Here is a 15,530-nt window from a genome sequence, read left to right on the forward strand (position 1 = left end):
AGTACCAAAGAAGTTGGACCCAAAGAAGCACATACCAAGGCACATCATAATTACATTACTCAAAATAAAAGATAAAGAGAGAATTTTGAAAGTCACAAGAGAAAAGGAGAGTTACCTACAAAGGAATTCCTATAAGATCATCAGCTGATTTCTCAAAAGAAAACTTGCAGGCAAGAAGGGGCTAGAAAGAAGTATTTGAAGTCATGAAAGGCAAGGACCTATATCCAAGATTATTCTATCCAGCAAAGCTACCATTTAGAACGGAAGGGCAGATAAAGTACTTCCCAGATAAGGTCAAGTTCAAGGAGTTCATCATCACCAAACCTTTATTATACGAAATGCTAAAGGGACTTATCTAAGAAAAAAGATGATAAAAAATATGAACAGTAAAATGACAACAAACTCATGGCTATCAACAACTGAACCTAAAAAAAAAAAACTAGAGGCTTTTTGCTTTTCTAAGCAAACAGCTAGAACAGGAACAGAATCACAGAAATGGGATCACATGGAGGATTATCAATGGGGAGGGGATGGGGGAACAGGGCAAAAGGTACAGGGAATAAGAAGTATAAATGGTAGGTCCAAAATAGGGGGAGGGTAAGAATAGTATAGGAAATGAAGAAGCCAAAGAACTTGTATGTATGATCCATAGACATGAACTAAGCAGGGGAATGCTGGTAGGAGGCGGGTGGAGGGGAACAAAGGGGAGGAAAAATGGGACAACTATAATAGCATAATCAGTAAAATACATTAAAAAAATAAGTAACTTGTATAAAGTTAATACTACCAATACATAGTAAAGGTAGAACCTCATTTAGCGTATTTCCTATTATTTTGCATATTTACCCCTTAATCAAACAGAAAAACAATGGTATCCTTTGGCTTATTCACATATGAACTTGAATTATTATTTGAATAGAGTTCTGCTGTAACAGAACTCTATTATATAAAACTCTGCTGTATAGTTGTATAATTATGAGTATGATCTTTCACAGACACTTTGCCAACACTGCTCTCTGTTAAACTAAAGTTAGAAATAACCTCTGTTTTCATCTGACAGAGCAAATGGAAGAAGTAAAATTTAAAGTAAAACAAAGTATAGGTCAATAATTAGGAGAAAGAAGAGGCAGATGTACAAGTGTAGGGAGCAAGCTTAACTGTTACACACTGCTGCATTCCTAAAGCCACTCAAATCTGCATGTGAGGTACAGTCACTAATTTTGCTGGTTGGACCTAGTGTTGAATTGTATCATCATTAGTAAATAGTGAATTTTCATGCAGCTATTGAAATATGTCCAGTACCCAACATCTAAAATTGTATTCAACTAGAGAAGAAAAAGTGACCTGGGTAACAGAAAACATAATAATATCCACAAATAGCACATAAACAAAATTATAATAAAATAAAATTTTGCTTAAAGTTAGTGTTATAAGCCATCATAGAAGTCAAAGACTGTTATTTTGGGGGGGTTAAAAACCCCATTCCACAAGAAGAAAAAAATTAAAGCTATTTTTCATTTAAAATTTTTTCTGTGATCACATGAGGCCAACTTCTCTACTTTCTAGCATCTAAGGCAATAGAAAATTTCTTCTGTTCCAGTTACTTTCATTTTATCAAGTCACTTCTGACAAAGCAGAAGCCTGAATAGCTGCATTGGTACATTCCTAGGTTTCCCCTGCATTCATTTATTCACTCATTCAACAAATATCTGTTGCAATATGAGCTAAGCACAGAAAAACAGAGATCATTAAAAAAAATCAGTTTCTCTCAAAACTTACACACCAAGGGTGAAAGTTAATTTTAAACAAAAGGTGTATCACTATAACTGATGGTGTTATGAGTAAAAAGTCTGGAGTGCAATAGGATAGACAAGTTGTACTAAGTCACAAAAGCCTCTGAGTAGATGACATTTAAGCTGAGATTGGAAGGCAGGCAAGGGACAGGCTTCAGAAGAACAGTGTCTCTAATGCCCTAATACTTCACTTATTTGAGGAACTGAACCTTCTAATTGTGTCAATGACTAGCACACATTGTATGAAAGAAAAGAGGCATGAAATTCAAATGGGTAGAAAATGTACATTTATATATTATGATTAATGGAAGGGAATCAAAGGCTTTGGCCAGCCCCTCACCTAAAGAGCAGAATCAGAGACAAGATGCCGGACTGAGGAACTGGAGGCAGTTCAACTCTGGGTTCACAAATTCCTGAACTGTCAAGGAACCGTATTAAACAATACTCTCTTTATCTCACAGTAATAACAATCAAATGAAATAATATACAAAACTTGTATAATTTACCTACTGTTAATATAAAAGCATTTCCAAATTCATTTCAGCCTTTATCGTGTCCCAAATGTAAGACCCTATTCATCATTTCAAATTGTCTCACACAGATTCCCAAGACATTTTCCTAAAATAGTAAGGTTTTCCTTTTGTCTTTAATAGACCTGTTTTTCCTCCTAATGAAAAATTATAAAATTAACATTTTATACCAAGCCTATTTCAAACTTACACTCTAGTGCATTATACAGAAGTTCAAAATCTTCTTTTGTTTGAGGATTATGCCTCCGGTAATAGTCCAATGTCGTCCATTCTTCTTTTTCTTCTATCTTTCTTCTTTCTTCCTGTTCTTCCCATTTTAACCTTAACATCTTTTGTCTTCTTAAGTTCTTCACCACCATTTTTGCATGCCATTGTCTATAGTAAGTTTGTAACACTATCACCTGTAGTTAAATTAAAAAGAAATAAAAGGTATCTACCATCAACTTCATCAGTCAATAAGGAAAGGCAACATTGATTATTTTTACTCCAATTCAATCACTACTAAAAACCTCTGAGTCTAGCTTTAGCTCCATGGCAGATATTCTCACATACAAGTGCATCATAGCATGGATAATGCACGTCAGCTATTTGACTTTGAAATCTAGCAAATGCACTTTCATAGGAGGCAGACAGTATAATGCTTAAGAGCACAGGCTCTAAGTAAAACATAGTCTAAATCTTCCTCTGCTATTGACTAGCTGTTTGGTTTTGTTACTTGCTGTCTCTGTGCTTTGGTACCCTCATTGCAAAACAGTGATATTAACAGTATACATGGAAAGTGCTTAGCTTAAGCCTGGTACATAGCAAGTGCTCAATGAATACAATTATTGTAGAATTGTATACCTAAAACCTATATAAGTATATTAATCAATGTAATGTAATAAATTCAATTTAAATACTATTATTTAAATTATATTAATAATTTGTTATATTAATTATCTCTAGTATTATTGAGTGGTAAATCTCTCTAATTGATCTTATTGTCATTAGCATAAGCTCATATTTAAAACAACATTCTATTTCCTAAACATATACCTGTAGGTTAATATGGCAGAAATCACCAAAGGCAGGTGAGATAAAAGGGAGACTTGAGCAAACAAGTATTTATTAAATTGGGAGAAATCTAAATATGCCTGAGGTCTATTGCAGTAATAGATCCTCAAAAAAAAAACCCTGCAATATAGCTGAGTTTATTTTATTTACTAAATTCATAAATAAAAATAAAATGTTGAGAGGCTGGATCAAGATGGAAGGCAGAGAATATGTTGATACATTCCTTTCCCTGATCCTAATCCCTGACAATTAAAGACAATTATACAAGGAAAAATAAGTAGCCAGATTGGATCATACCCAAGGAGTCCTCCAAAGGAAAAGAAATTTGAAGAAAGGAGACAGGTGGAATAAATTGCAGACGGAGTCTAACCATACACTGGACAGGCAAACTACAAATTACAGGAGTGATTCCAACACGGCTTCAAGCCCAAAACTGGCAGATCTGGGTGCAGAATGGTCCTTAGGGCAACTAACAAGGTGACTGCTTGAAAAAGCAAAAGGGACACACTCCTCCAAAAAAACTTAGTTAAAGAGCAACAGAGGTATTTGCCTCTAGGCAAAGGGAGTTAGTGTCCCAGAAGGCTGGTGACACCCAGGATAAATAGAAGAAGCCCCCTCTCCAGAAAACTAGCTCTCTCCCAGAATTGAGCCTTGCCCATCCTCTAATACCACTGGGCAAGAATGTGGTAAACAAATATAACATACTGGACATAGAAAATCTCAAATACTCTGAGGACACGCTTAAGAAAAACCAAAACCAAACATTTGAGAAAAGCCAAAAAAATAAAAGATGGCTCATTCAACAGAGAAGAATTTACATTTGTATGAAACTGAATTACTAGAACAATGGGTCTCAAAAGCATGATGGCTAAACCAGTGGTATCAACATCATCGGGAAAATTGTTAGGAATGCAAATTCTCAGCTGCCCCACCCCCAGCTATTGAATCAGAAAATCTGGGGTGGAGCACGGATGAAATATATTTACAATTTCTCCAGGTATTTCTGATCAGTGCCAAAGTTTTACAACCACTCTGCTAGAGGTAAGACAAAACACAACAAAACAATAAACAAGACCAGACTAGATGAACATTTTAGAGTGGAAGAAAAGGATATCAAATAACTATGAAAGAATCAAGAAAGACTGTGACAAAATTTTTATTTTTGAAATTTTACAAATCAATAAAACATTAGCTTAAGTGCTATTAAATTTGTTAAACTTATTTAAGACACCAAAACACAATGTTTAAACCATCTAGAAGGTTTTTTTTTTATTGCTGTTCAGTTACAGTTGTCCCACCTTTTCCACTGTTGGTCTCCCCACTCACATCAAAATCCAGGGATTGGCAAGCAGTTTAGCACTAGAAGTACACTCTGACATATTCTACAAATGGCTTCCCACTTGTGTGTCCTGGATGGCTGGTTCACTGCTCATCATTTTCAAGTCAGTAGAAATAAGGGAAAAAGAACAAAAGAATTGCAACCCAGTCACTTTGAGAGTGCCACACATCATTTCCCCTCACATTTAGTGTCTGGGCTCACCAATACATGAAAGAGGTCATGAAATGTGGTCTTCAGTGGTGCAGCCATGAGCCCAGCAAAGCTTTACCTCAAAGGGAAGAATGGACATTGGGTGAGAACTAGCAGTTTATCATAAGCTAATCCGCAGAATACACAGCACCTAAGAGGGAGTTAGTAAGCATGAAACTTAGCAAGAAAATATTTTCAGATGTAGGGTAAATGGTCAAAAATTAGAAAGAATGAAAGAATATTAAGAGACATGTAGCATAAATGCAATAATTAAGAGACATGTAAGATAAAAGATACAAGTTCCAGGCAGAATGAAGGAAGTTGATTTTTAAAATTACTCAAAATATAGATGATAGATGAACCTAGAGGATATCATGCTGAGTGAACCAAGTCAAACAGGAAAAAACAAACACTATGTCATTTCACTTATATGTGGAATCTCTAAAAAAGCTAAATAAACAAACAAAACAGAAATAGATTTGTAGATACAGAGAACAAACAGGTGGTTTCCAGAGGGAGGGGAGTAAACAGCTGGGTGAAAGGGAATAGAGGCACCCAGTTTCAGTTAAAAAATAAATACCCCATGGGACTGTAATGTACAGCACAGGGACTACAGTCAATAATATCATAACTCTGTAGAGTCTAGTAACCATCTGACAGATGGTCATTAGACTTATCGTGGTGATCACACTGTGAGGTATATAAACATAGAATCACTATGTTGTACACCTGAAACTACAATGTCTTATTTCAACCATACTTTCATAAAGTCACTTAAAAAAAAAAGAATAATATTTCTCCAAACTAAAAAAAGACAGGAGCTCTCAGACAGAAAGGGTCCATCATCAAGTCTCAAGCACATGACAGTAAGATTACTAAAACCAGCCCTGGCTGGTGTAGCTCAGTGGATTGAGCACAGGCTGCAAACCAAAGGGTTGCTGGTTCGATTCCCAGTCCAGACACATGCCTGGGTTGTAGGCCAGGTCCCCAACAAGGGTCACGTGAAAGGCAACCACACATTGATATTTCTCTCTCTCTCTCTCCCTTCCTCTCTCTCTAAAAATAAATTTTAAAAAAAGATTACTGAAGATAAAGTAAAAATTCTAAAGGCTTCCAGAAAGAGTAAATAAAGAGATGAAATCAGATCGACATCAGACTTTTAATCAAATACAGCTTCAAAATTATAAAGAAAATTAACTTTAAAAATAAGTGTGAGTGAACCCATTCAAATTAAAACCCAAGAATGAGAGTCATTCGATAGGACTTAGATGGTATACCTCCCATGCATAATTTGAAATAATTACTACAGAATGTGTTCTAGCAAGAAGAAGAAATTAAAGGGTAATAAAGAGTGAACAAAAAATTTTTTAAAGTTATTAAGTTAAATACATTTTATTTGAAAAATTCAAATATATTTTATCAGTGTAAATATATAAAAACAATCTGAAGTGATACTAATACAGTAAATTATAAATATGTAATAAATCATATATATGTATTTATGTAAAATTGTAATTCTAGATCAAATCCTCACTGGATAGGAAGAATGAGAAAGGGACAGAAGGAAATGAAAAAAGGCCTGCTAAGGTCCTTGACTTGTGCATGGACAAGATATAGAGCCTGATTAAATATACATTTGGTATGAAAAAATTAGGTGCATTAAAAATTTTTATGAAGCCCTGACTGAGTAGTTAAGTTGGTTAGGACATCATCCTGATGTGCAAAGGTTGCGGATTCACATAAACAGGTGGAACAACAACCGATGTTTCTTTCTCTCTCTTTGTCTTCCATTTTCTCTAACACCAATTAATTTTAAAAATCAATAATTTAAAAAATAAATATATAATAAAAAATAAAAATATTTGTTAGCAACCACTAAGAAGTTAGAAATAAATATCTATGATTGAACTATAAAAGAACAAAAAGTGTGAAGTTTAGTCAAGCCAAGAAAAATAAGGAAGGTTAGTAATAGAATAAAAAACAAGAATGAGTAATAAGAAAAAAACCAAAATGAGATGGCAGGAGTAAATACAAAAATATCAATAGTCACACACTATCTTGACTAAAACAAGAAAAATTTAAAATAAATACTAAGCATTGAACTAAAAAACCCAAGAATAGGACTTCCACCAAGATGGAGGCGTAGGTGGAAGCACTGTACCTCCTCGCACAATCAAGTTTAAAAAACAACAAAGTTTTAGCAACAAAAACACAACCAAACCACAGAAAATAGAACTATACGGAAATCGGATAACAACAAACCCTTCAGCCAAACCGGTAAGAGGGGCAGAGCCAGCAGCTGAGCAGGGTTGAGCAGGAAAGATCCACTGGATCCACCCGGGTGCACAACCCAGTCACGCCAGCAGCCGTGAGCAGAGCCCAGGTGTGGAGTAGCGGGTAGACCCACTGAGGGCTGACCGCAGTCACACATTCCAGAGCAGATAAACTGGTGAAGTATCGAGCAGTGAGACGTGCAGGTCCCAGTGGCGGGAAGCGGCAGAGGGGACTGCCATTGTCCCTCTCTGACCCAGCCCCCACACGCAGCATCACAAACCAGCGACCTGGGTGGCCTCTCTCTGACCTGCCCCCACATGCAGCATCACAAACCAGCGACCTGGGTGGCCCCACCCTGGTGAACACTTAAGGTTCTGCTCCTTATACATAACAGGCATAAACAGATCAAAACATGGCTCAAGAACAACTCAGAGCCCCACAGCCAATAAATCTAAGCGATGAAGAAATACCCAAACTTTCACATGCACAGTTCAAAACACTGGTGATCAGGATGCTCACAGAACTGGTTGATTTTAGTCACAAATTAGAGAAACATATGAAGGCTAAACTAATTGAAATGAACAGAAATGCACAGGAAACCAATAGTGATGGAAAGGAAACTGGGACTCAAATCAAAGGAGTGGACCAGAAGGAGGAAAAAAATGACCAAACAGAAAAGGATGAAGAAACAAGAATTCAAAATAATGAGGAGAGGCTTAGGAACCTCCAGGACAGCTTTAAACGTTCCAACATCCGAATTATAGGGGTACCAGAAGGGGAAGAGGAACAGCCACAAGTGGAAAACTTATTTGAACAAATAATAAAGGAGAATTTCCCCAATCTGGCAAAGGAAATAGACTTCCAGCAAATCCAGGAAGCTCAGAGAGTCCCAAAGAAGTTGGACCCAAGAAGGAACACTCCAAGGCACATCATAATTCTATTAGCCAAGATTAAAATGAAGGAAAGAATCCTAGAAGCAGCAAGAGATAAGGGGACAGTCACCTACAAAGGAGTTCCCATCAGACTGTCAGCTGATTTCTCAAAAGAGACCTTACAGGCAAGAAGGGGCTGGAAAGAAGTATTCCAAGTCATGAAATCCAAAGACCTACATCCAAGATTGCTCTATCCAGCACAGCTTTCATTTAGAATGGAAGGGCAGATAAAGTGCTTCTCAGATAAGATCAAATTCAAGGAGTTCGTCGTCACTAAGCCCTTATTATATGAAATGTTAAAGGGACTTACCTAAGAAAAAGAAGATAAGAAAGATTAACCGTGAAAGGACAGCAAACTCACAGTTATTAACAACCACACCTAAAACAAAAGCCAACTAAAAGGACAGCTAGATCAGGAGCAGAACCATAGAAATGAAGATCACATGGAGGGTTAGCAACAGGGGAGTGGGAGAAGGAGAACAGGGGAGAAGGTACAGAAAATATGTAGATAGATAGTAGGTAGAAAATAGATAGGGGGAGGGTAAGAATAGTAGGGGAAATATAGACTCTAAAGAACTTGAGACACGTGGTCATAAACTAAAGGGGGGAATGGCGAGGGAGGGGGTGTGCAGGGTGGAGGGGAGTGAAGGAGGAAGTAGAACAACTGTAATGGCATAATTAATAAAAAATTTTAAAAAGAAAAATTAAAATTAAAAAAACAAGAATAACATAAACATTATACAAGTAGAAAGGAATCAAGGAAGTTAAAAGGAACTTATTGAAGGGAAACTGACTCCTTATACTGGCTTTTAACTAATCCCTCTGTTTACTGCTCACATCTCACTTCCATCTCCCACAAAACCTCCAATTCACATTCCAAGATTTTATGGGGTAAGTTGACTTAGTTCTCGATTCCATCCCCCTCAGCAGACATTTAGATTTTCACTTCTTCTCAAGGAAGTAAGTTAACACTTCCCTGAGTTACAACTTTTAAAAAACCAACTGACATTTACTCTTCTCTCTTCTCATGTGTTCTTTGTTCCTATACATTTATACTTTTTTTTATTCCTTTAGTATCATTTTATTGGAACTTGGAAAGTATTTTAAAGATTTTCCTTTCCCCGCCTCATATCTATTGTCTCCTACTTCCTTACTAATGAAACCTCAGTCTTACTGAGGAGCAACAATATGAAACTTTTAAAAAGTATTTATAACATACTTGAAGCAGGGAGTGTCACATGACACAGCTCAGGTCAATGAGACACAAGTGAAAGTCACTCGGTGGAGCTTTCAGGGAAAGCTCTCAAAGGTGGCATACATGGGACATGCTACCTTCCTAGACTTCTCCTTTCTTTCTGCATAGGAAGCAGACTTTATACTAAAGGTTAATTATCCACTTTACCATCAAATGGTAACAATCTGACAGTAAGATTGATGGAAAGGAAATGTAAAAACGTTTAGGTACCTTATGACATTACAGCATCTTTACAGGGCCACTATTAAATCCCTTTTACAAATAAGACAGTAAAAATTAGTTTGGACTGAGAAAATAAAAATCTATTAGGCTAGAATAAGAATTGCTAATGAAGTCAGCTAGAAGTTAACAGTAAACAGACATTGAAGAAAAATTGAAAAAGATATAAATAAGTGGAAGCATATACTATGCTCATGGAAAGGAAGAATTAGCATTGTTAAAATATCTATATTACCAAATACCATCTATAAAGTCAATAAAATTCCTATCAAAATACTAATGGCATTTTTCACAGACCTAGAACAAATAATCCAAAACTTTATATGGAACCATAAAAGATCTAGAATAGGCACAGGAATCTTGAGGGAGAAGAACAAAGTTAGAGGTATCATGCAACCTGGTGTCAAACTATACTACAAAGCTATAGGAATCAAAACAGCATGGTACTGGCATTAAAACAGACACATAGATCAATGGAAAAGAATAAAGAGTTTAGAAACAAACCCATCTTTATATGATGAATTATTTATAAGAAAAGACATAAGAACCGTGTACTAAATAAGTAGGTTGCAAAAACTGTACAAGTATGTGCAAAAAATGAAACTAGACCACCTTGTTACACCGTATACAAGAATAAACTCAAAATGGATTAAACACTTACATGTAAGACTCTAAACCATAAAGCTCCTAGAAGAAAATATAGGGAGTAAAATCTCTTGACATTTCTCATGGCAATATTTTTTTCTGATATATCTCCTCATGCAAGGAAAACATCAAACTAAAGGCTTTCACAGCAATGAAAACTACCAACCAAATAAAGACAATCTACTGAATGGAAGAAGACATTGAACATATTTGCCAATGATACATCTGATAAGGGGTTAATATCTAAAATTTTTTAAAATTCATATAACTCAATACCAAAAAAAAAAAAAAGAAACAATACAATTAAAAAACAGGGCAGAGTACTTGAATAGACACTTCTTCAGATAGTCATACACATGGCCAATAAACATATGAAAAGATGCTCAGTGTCACTAACGATCAGAGAAATGAAAATTAAAAACCACAGCGAGATACTGCCTCCCACTTATCAAAATGACCATCATCAATAAATCAACAAACAACATGTATTGATGAGGATGTGAAGAAATGGAAACCCTTCTCCTTTGGTGGGAATCTTTTCAGGACAGAAGAAATTGGTATGAAGTATTGAAAGTGATGAAAAGCAAAAATTAACCTACCAAAATTACTATATCCCCCTAGGCTATCATTCAGAATCAAAGGAGAGAGTTTCCTAAACCAAAAAAAGAGGGAAAAAAGGAGTACATCACCACTAAACCATTATGATAAGAAATTTAAAGGGTCTTCCTTAAAAAGAAAAGAAGATATCAGAACTACAAGAAAACATGGGAAAGAAAGAAATTCTCACTGACAAATGCATGCACACAATAAAAGCAGTGAATCGGGCAATTCTATAGTTAGTACAAAGGTTAAAAAGCAAAAGTAGGAAGATCATATATAATTACAATAAATAAAGGGATACACATAAACATACGCAAAAGTAGTAAAATGTAATGATAAAAATAAACGTGGAAGGTGTGAGTAAAAATTGTAGATTTTAAATGTGTTTGAACATAAGTGACCATCAACTTAAAATAGGCTGCTACAAACATAACTTGGTCTATAGGAAGCACCTGGTAACCACAAACCAATGATCTATTAACAGATATACAAAAAATAAGAAAAAGGAATCCAAACACAATAGTATAGAAAGTCATCAACATATAAGAGAAAAGAACAACAGAATAAGCAAAAAACTGTGGTACATTTACACAATGGAATACCACACATTAGAAAGAAAGAAAGAAAGAAAGAACTACCCTTCACAACAGCATGGATAGAACTGGAAGGCATTATGCTAAGTGAAATAAGCCAGGCAGTTAAAGACAACATATGATCTCACCTATAAGTAGAACCTAATCAATAAAACAGACAAATGAGGAAAATAGAACCAGAGACTTGGAAATAAAGAAAAAAATGACAGTGACCAAAGGGGTGGGAGGAGGATAATGGGGGAAAGTAAGGGAAGAGGCAAGGCAAGGAACATGAATAGAAGACTCATGGGCACAGACAATGGTGGGGGATTAACTGTGGGAGTGGGGGATGGTGGGAAGGGAAGAGCAATGGGGGAAAATGTGGGACAACTGTAACTGAACAACAATAAAAAAAGAAAGAGAGCTATGAAAATAATCAGAAAATAATAAAATGTCAATAACTACATACCTATCAATAATTACTTTATTTTTTATTTTTTAATATATTTTATTGATTATGCCATTACAGTTGTTCTATTTGCCCCCTTCATTCCCCTCCATCCTACACACCCCTCCTCCACCATTCCCCCCCTTTAGTTTATGACCACATGTCTCAAGTTCTTTAGATTCTATATTTCCCATACTAAATATAAATAAATTAAATGCTCCTATGAAAAGACATAGGATAGCCAAATGGATAGAAAAACAAGACCAATATATATGTTGCCTACAAGAGTCCCACTTCAGATCGCAAGTGCCTGAACTTGGCCTACTCTGGATCCACTCCCAGTCAACCTCAGAATCAACAAATTTGGTGGCCAGCTTCAGACAACAGAGAACCACCCAATTAGCTCCACAAACAGCACAACAAAAGGGTGATCTTAGCAGGCAAAAGAGCACATTGGGATGAATCCCACTGTACAGCATACATTCCAACATGCTGTACAAAGCGTTCCAACTAGAACGCTTTGGTCATATCAATACTCACAGCCCTCAGCCTGAAGGTCAACCTCAACCAACGATATGCCAACAATAATCAAAGCACAACTACAACAGCAGGGCACACACAACCTACCCAAGGGACACTACTGGAGACCTGGCTCAGATGACCAAAGAGACTGAGCCACTGGGCTGCCAGGATGCCTACTATGTAAATCTACCCTGGCAACTTGGGAGAATGTAGCAGATATAACTGATACCAAAAACCAAACACAGAGAAACAATGAAAATGAGGACACAAAGAACCATGTCCCAAATGAGAGAACAAGAAAATCCCCAGAAAAAGAACCAAATGAAATGGAGGCAAACAATATACTAGATACAGATTTCAAAGCAGTGGTTACAGGCATGCTCAAGGCACTTAGTGTGAACTTCAACAAAGAGATAGTAAGCATAAAAAAGGACCTGGGAGCCATAAAAGAGAACCAGTCAGAAATGAAGAATACAATAACTAAAATTAAGAATATCCTATGGAATCAAGAGCAGATTAGATGAAGCAGAGGATCAAATCAGTGATTTAAAAGGCAAGGTAGGGGAAAACACCAAATCAAAACAGTAAAATATAAAAATGAAAATAGTTTAGGGAGCCTGTGGGCCAATATCAAGTATAGCAACATTCACATCATAGGGGGAGCAGAAGAAAACAGATGGCAAGGAGGAATAGAGAATGTATTTGAAATAATAAGGCCTAACTTCCCTACCTAGCAAAGGAAATATATGTACAAGTTGATGAAGCAGAGTCCAAAAAAAGATGAACCAAAAGAGGCCCACACTAAGACACATCATAGTTAAAATGCCAAAAATTAAAAACAAAGAGGGAATCAGATGAGATTGGGTGCATTCAGGGTGGTATGGCTGTAGACCAAAGAGAGAATCTTACAAGGCACAGAAGAATGGCAATTAGTTACCTACATGGGAAGCTCCCAGAAGACAGTCAGCTGATTTCTCAACAGAAACTTTTGAGGCCAGAAGGAATTGGCACAAAATATACAAAGAGATAAAAAGCAAGGACCAACAACCAAGACTGCTTTCCCCAGCAAAGCAAGCAGTTAAAATTGAAAAAGAAATAAAATGGAGGATACAAGGTGACAGAGAAGCGAGTAGAAGTTACACTAACCTTCTTCCAGGACCAATCTAGAATTATTACTTAATTATGGAGAAATCACCCAGAACAAACAACTGAACAGAGAGAGAAGCCTTATAACCACAGACAGACAGAACAATCAGCATCAGCACAACATGACTGGTAAGGAGTGTGGTGGAGGCACAAGAGAGCTGGCTGGGCACCCATAGGTGGCAGCTGATTTGCTGGAGTGACATTTAAGTGGCCAGTTGAATCTCCCTGATAGGTATGGGGTCTAAACCCTAAGCTAGGATCCCTAGCCTAGAGCACCAGAGCCCCAAAAGTACACAGATTAACAACCAATAGGGAAAAGTGGTAGGGTTGCTCTCTGCCAGAGACAGATGGCTAAAGATGCAAAGAGCCATTCAAGGGCCAAGGCATACATTTTTAGTTGCAGCCACTTATCCAGGGCTCTGGCAAAGGTCAGGGAGGCAGAGTACATTACAGATGCTTGAGAAGAGACTGGGGACAGAGGCTTTGGGGCCAGAAATGAGAGAGAGACTAGCCACCAGGATCTCAGTGCTGAGTCATCCCTCATAAGGCAGCAGCCATCTTGCTCAGGCAGACCACTCCCCTCCAAGTGGCAGCAGCCTAAGGGATAACAATGGACCTGAGCCTAGTAGGGATTCTACCCTGCCCTGTGGTGCTTAAGCCTGACTGTTGAGTACAGAGTGACTAGATTAACAACTGAAGGAGTCAGCCACCAATAGTAGATCCATGGAAAACTCAAATGGAGTCACCATCTGACATCACCAGAGGAAAATCCAGAAAGAAAAAACAGTGGTAAATACTATATGCTACCAAGACAAAGTCCACCATGGTCTTCTCCATGACTTGTGATATTTTCTTTCCTGCATAGTTTTTAACATTCATTTCATGTCCTTCAAGTTTGTGCATATTAAGTCACTAGATTTTATGCTACAGTTTATTTCAATTCACATATTTTGTCCCTCCCTTATCTTACCCATTTTACCTTCTTCCTTTCTCTTGTTTGAAAGTTCCTCATGACTTTGATATTTGTTGCCAATCCCTTCTAGCCTGCAAAGTTCCTTTTGAGAAAGCAGCTGACAGTCTTATGAGAACTCCCCTGTAAGTAGCTAACTGCTTTTCCCTTCCTGCTTTGAAAACTCTCTCTTTATCTTTAAACTTTGACATTTTAATTATGATGTGTCTTGGAGTGGGTCTCTTATCATCCATCTCATTTGGGATTCTCTGTGCTTTCTGGACTTGCATGTCTATTTTCTTCACCAAATTAGGGCAGTTTTCTTTCATTATTTTCTTAAAATAGATTCCCAATTTCTTGCTCTTTCTCTTTTCCTCTGGCACCCCTATGATGCAAATGTTGGATAGTTTGAAGTTGTCTCAGAGGCTTCTTACACTACCTTCACGTTTTTTATTCTTTTTTCTTCTTGTTGTTCTGATTGGTTGTTTTTTGGTCTACCTAGCAAAGATACCATTTAGAATGGAAGGGCCAATAAAGAGCTTCCAAGAAAAGAAAAAAACTAAAGATGACTGCCATCACTAAACCATTATTTATGAAATGTTAAAGGGACTTATTTAAGAAAAAGAAGATCAACACTATGAACAATAAAATGACAAAAATACATATATATCAATAGTTGAATCTGAAAAACAAACAAGAACAGAGAGAGAATCATGGATATGAAGAACATTTGATGGTTGCCAGATGGGAGGGTGGTGTTGGGGAATGGGTAAAAGGGTGAGGGGATTAAGAAGCACAAATAGGTAGCTATAGATTACCCATGGGGATGTAAAATACAGTATAGCAAAGGAAGTAGCCAAGGAACCCATGCTTGACCTATGGACATGACCTGGGTATAGGGATTGCCTGAAGGAGTGATAGGTACTGGGTGGAGGGAGCAAAGGGGGGGAAATTGAGACAACTGTAATAGCATAATCAATAAAATATAATTAAAATGAAAATAAATAAAAATTAAAAAGAACAAGTAGAGGAACTGAATGGACATTTCTATAAAGAGGATACAC

At 36.8% G+C, this 15,530-nt stretch overlaps 1 protein-coding gene across 1 annotated transcript in view; it reads right to left on the reverse strand.

Annotated features, from left to right (window-relative positions):
- The window catches only part of IQUB (IQ motif and ubiquitin domain containing), a 75,484-nt gene that overhangs the window by 40,244 nt on the left and 19,710 nt on the right, over positions 1-15,530 (reverse strand). Inside the window, exon 7 of the mRNA XM_053669954.1 lies at positions 2,514-2,724. Within this exon, the coding sequence (XP_053525929.1) occupies positions 2,514-2,724 (211 nt within the window). The remainder of the gene's footprint in view (positions 1-2,513; positions 2,725-15,530) is intronic.

This window comes from Artibeus jamaicensis, unplaced genomic scaffold, assembly GCF_021234435.1.
Source record: "Artibeus jamaicensis isolate MK-2021 breed Jamaican fruit bat unplaced genomic scaffold, CSHL_Jam_final contig_540, whole genome shotgun sequence".
Taxonomy (NCBI): domain Eukaryota; kingdom Metazoa; phylum Chordata; class Mammalia; order Chiroptera; family Phyllostomidae; genus Artibeus; species Artibeus jamaicensis.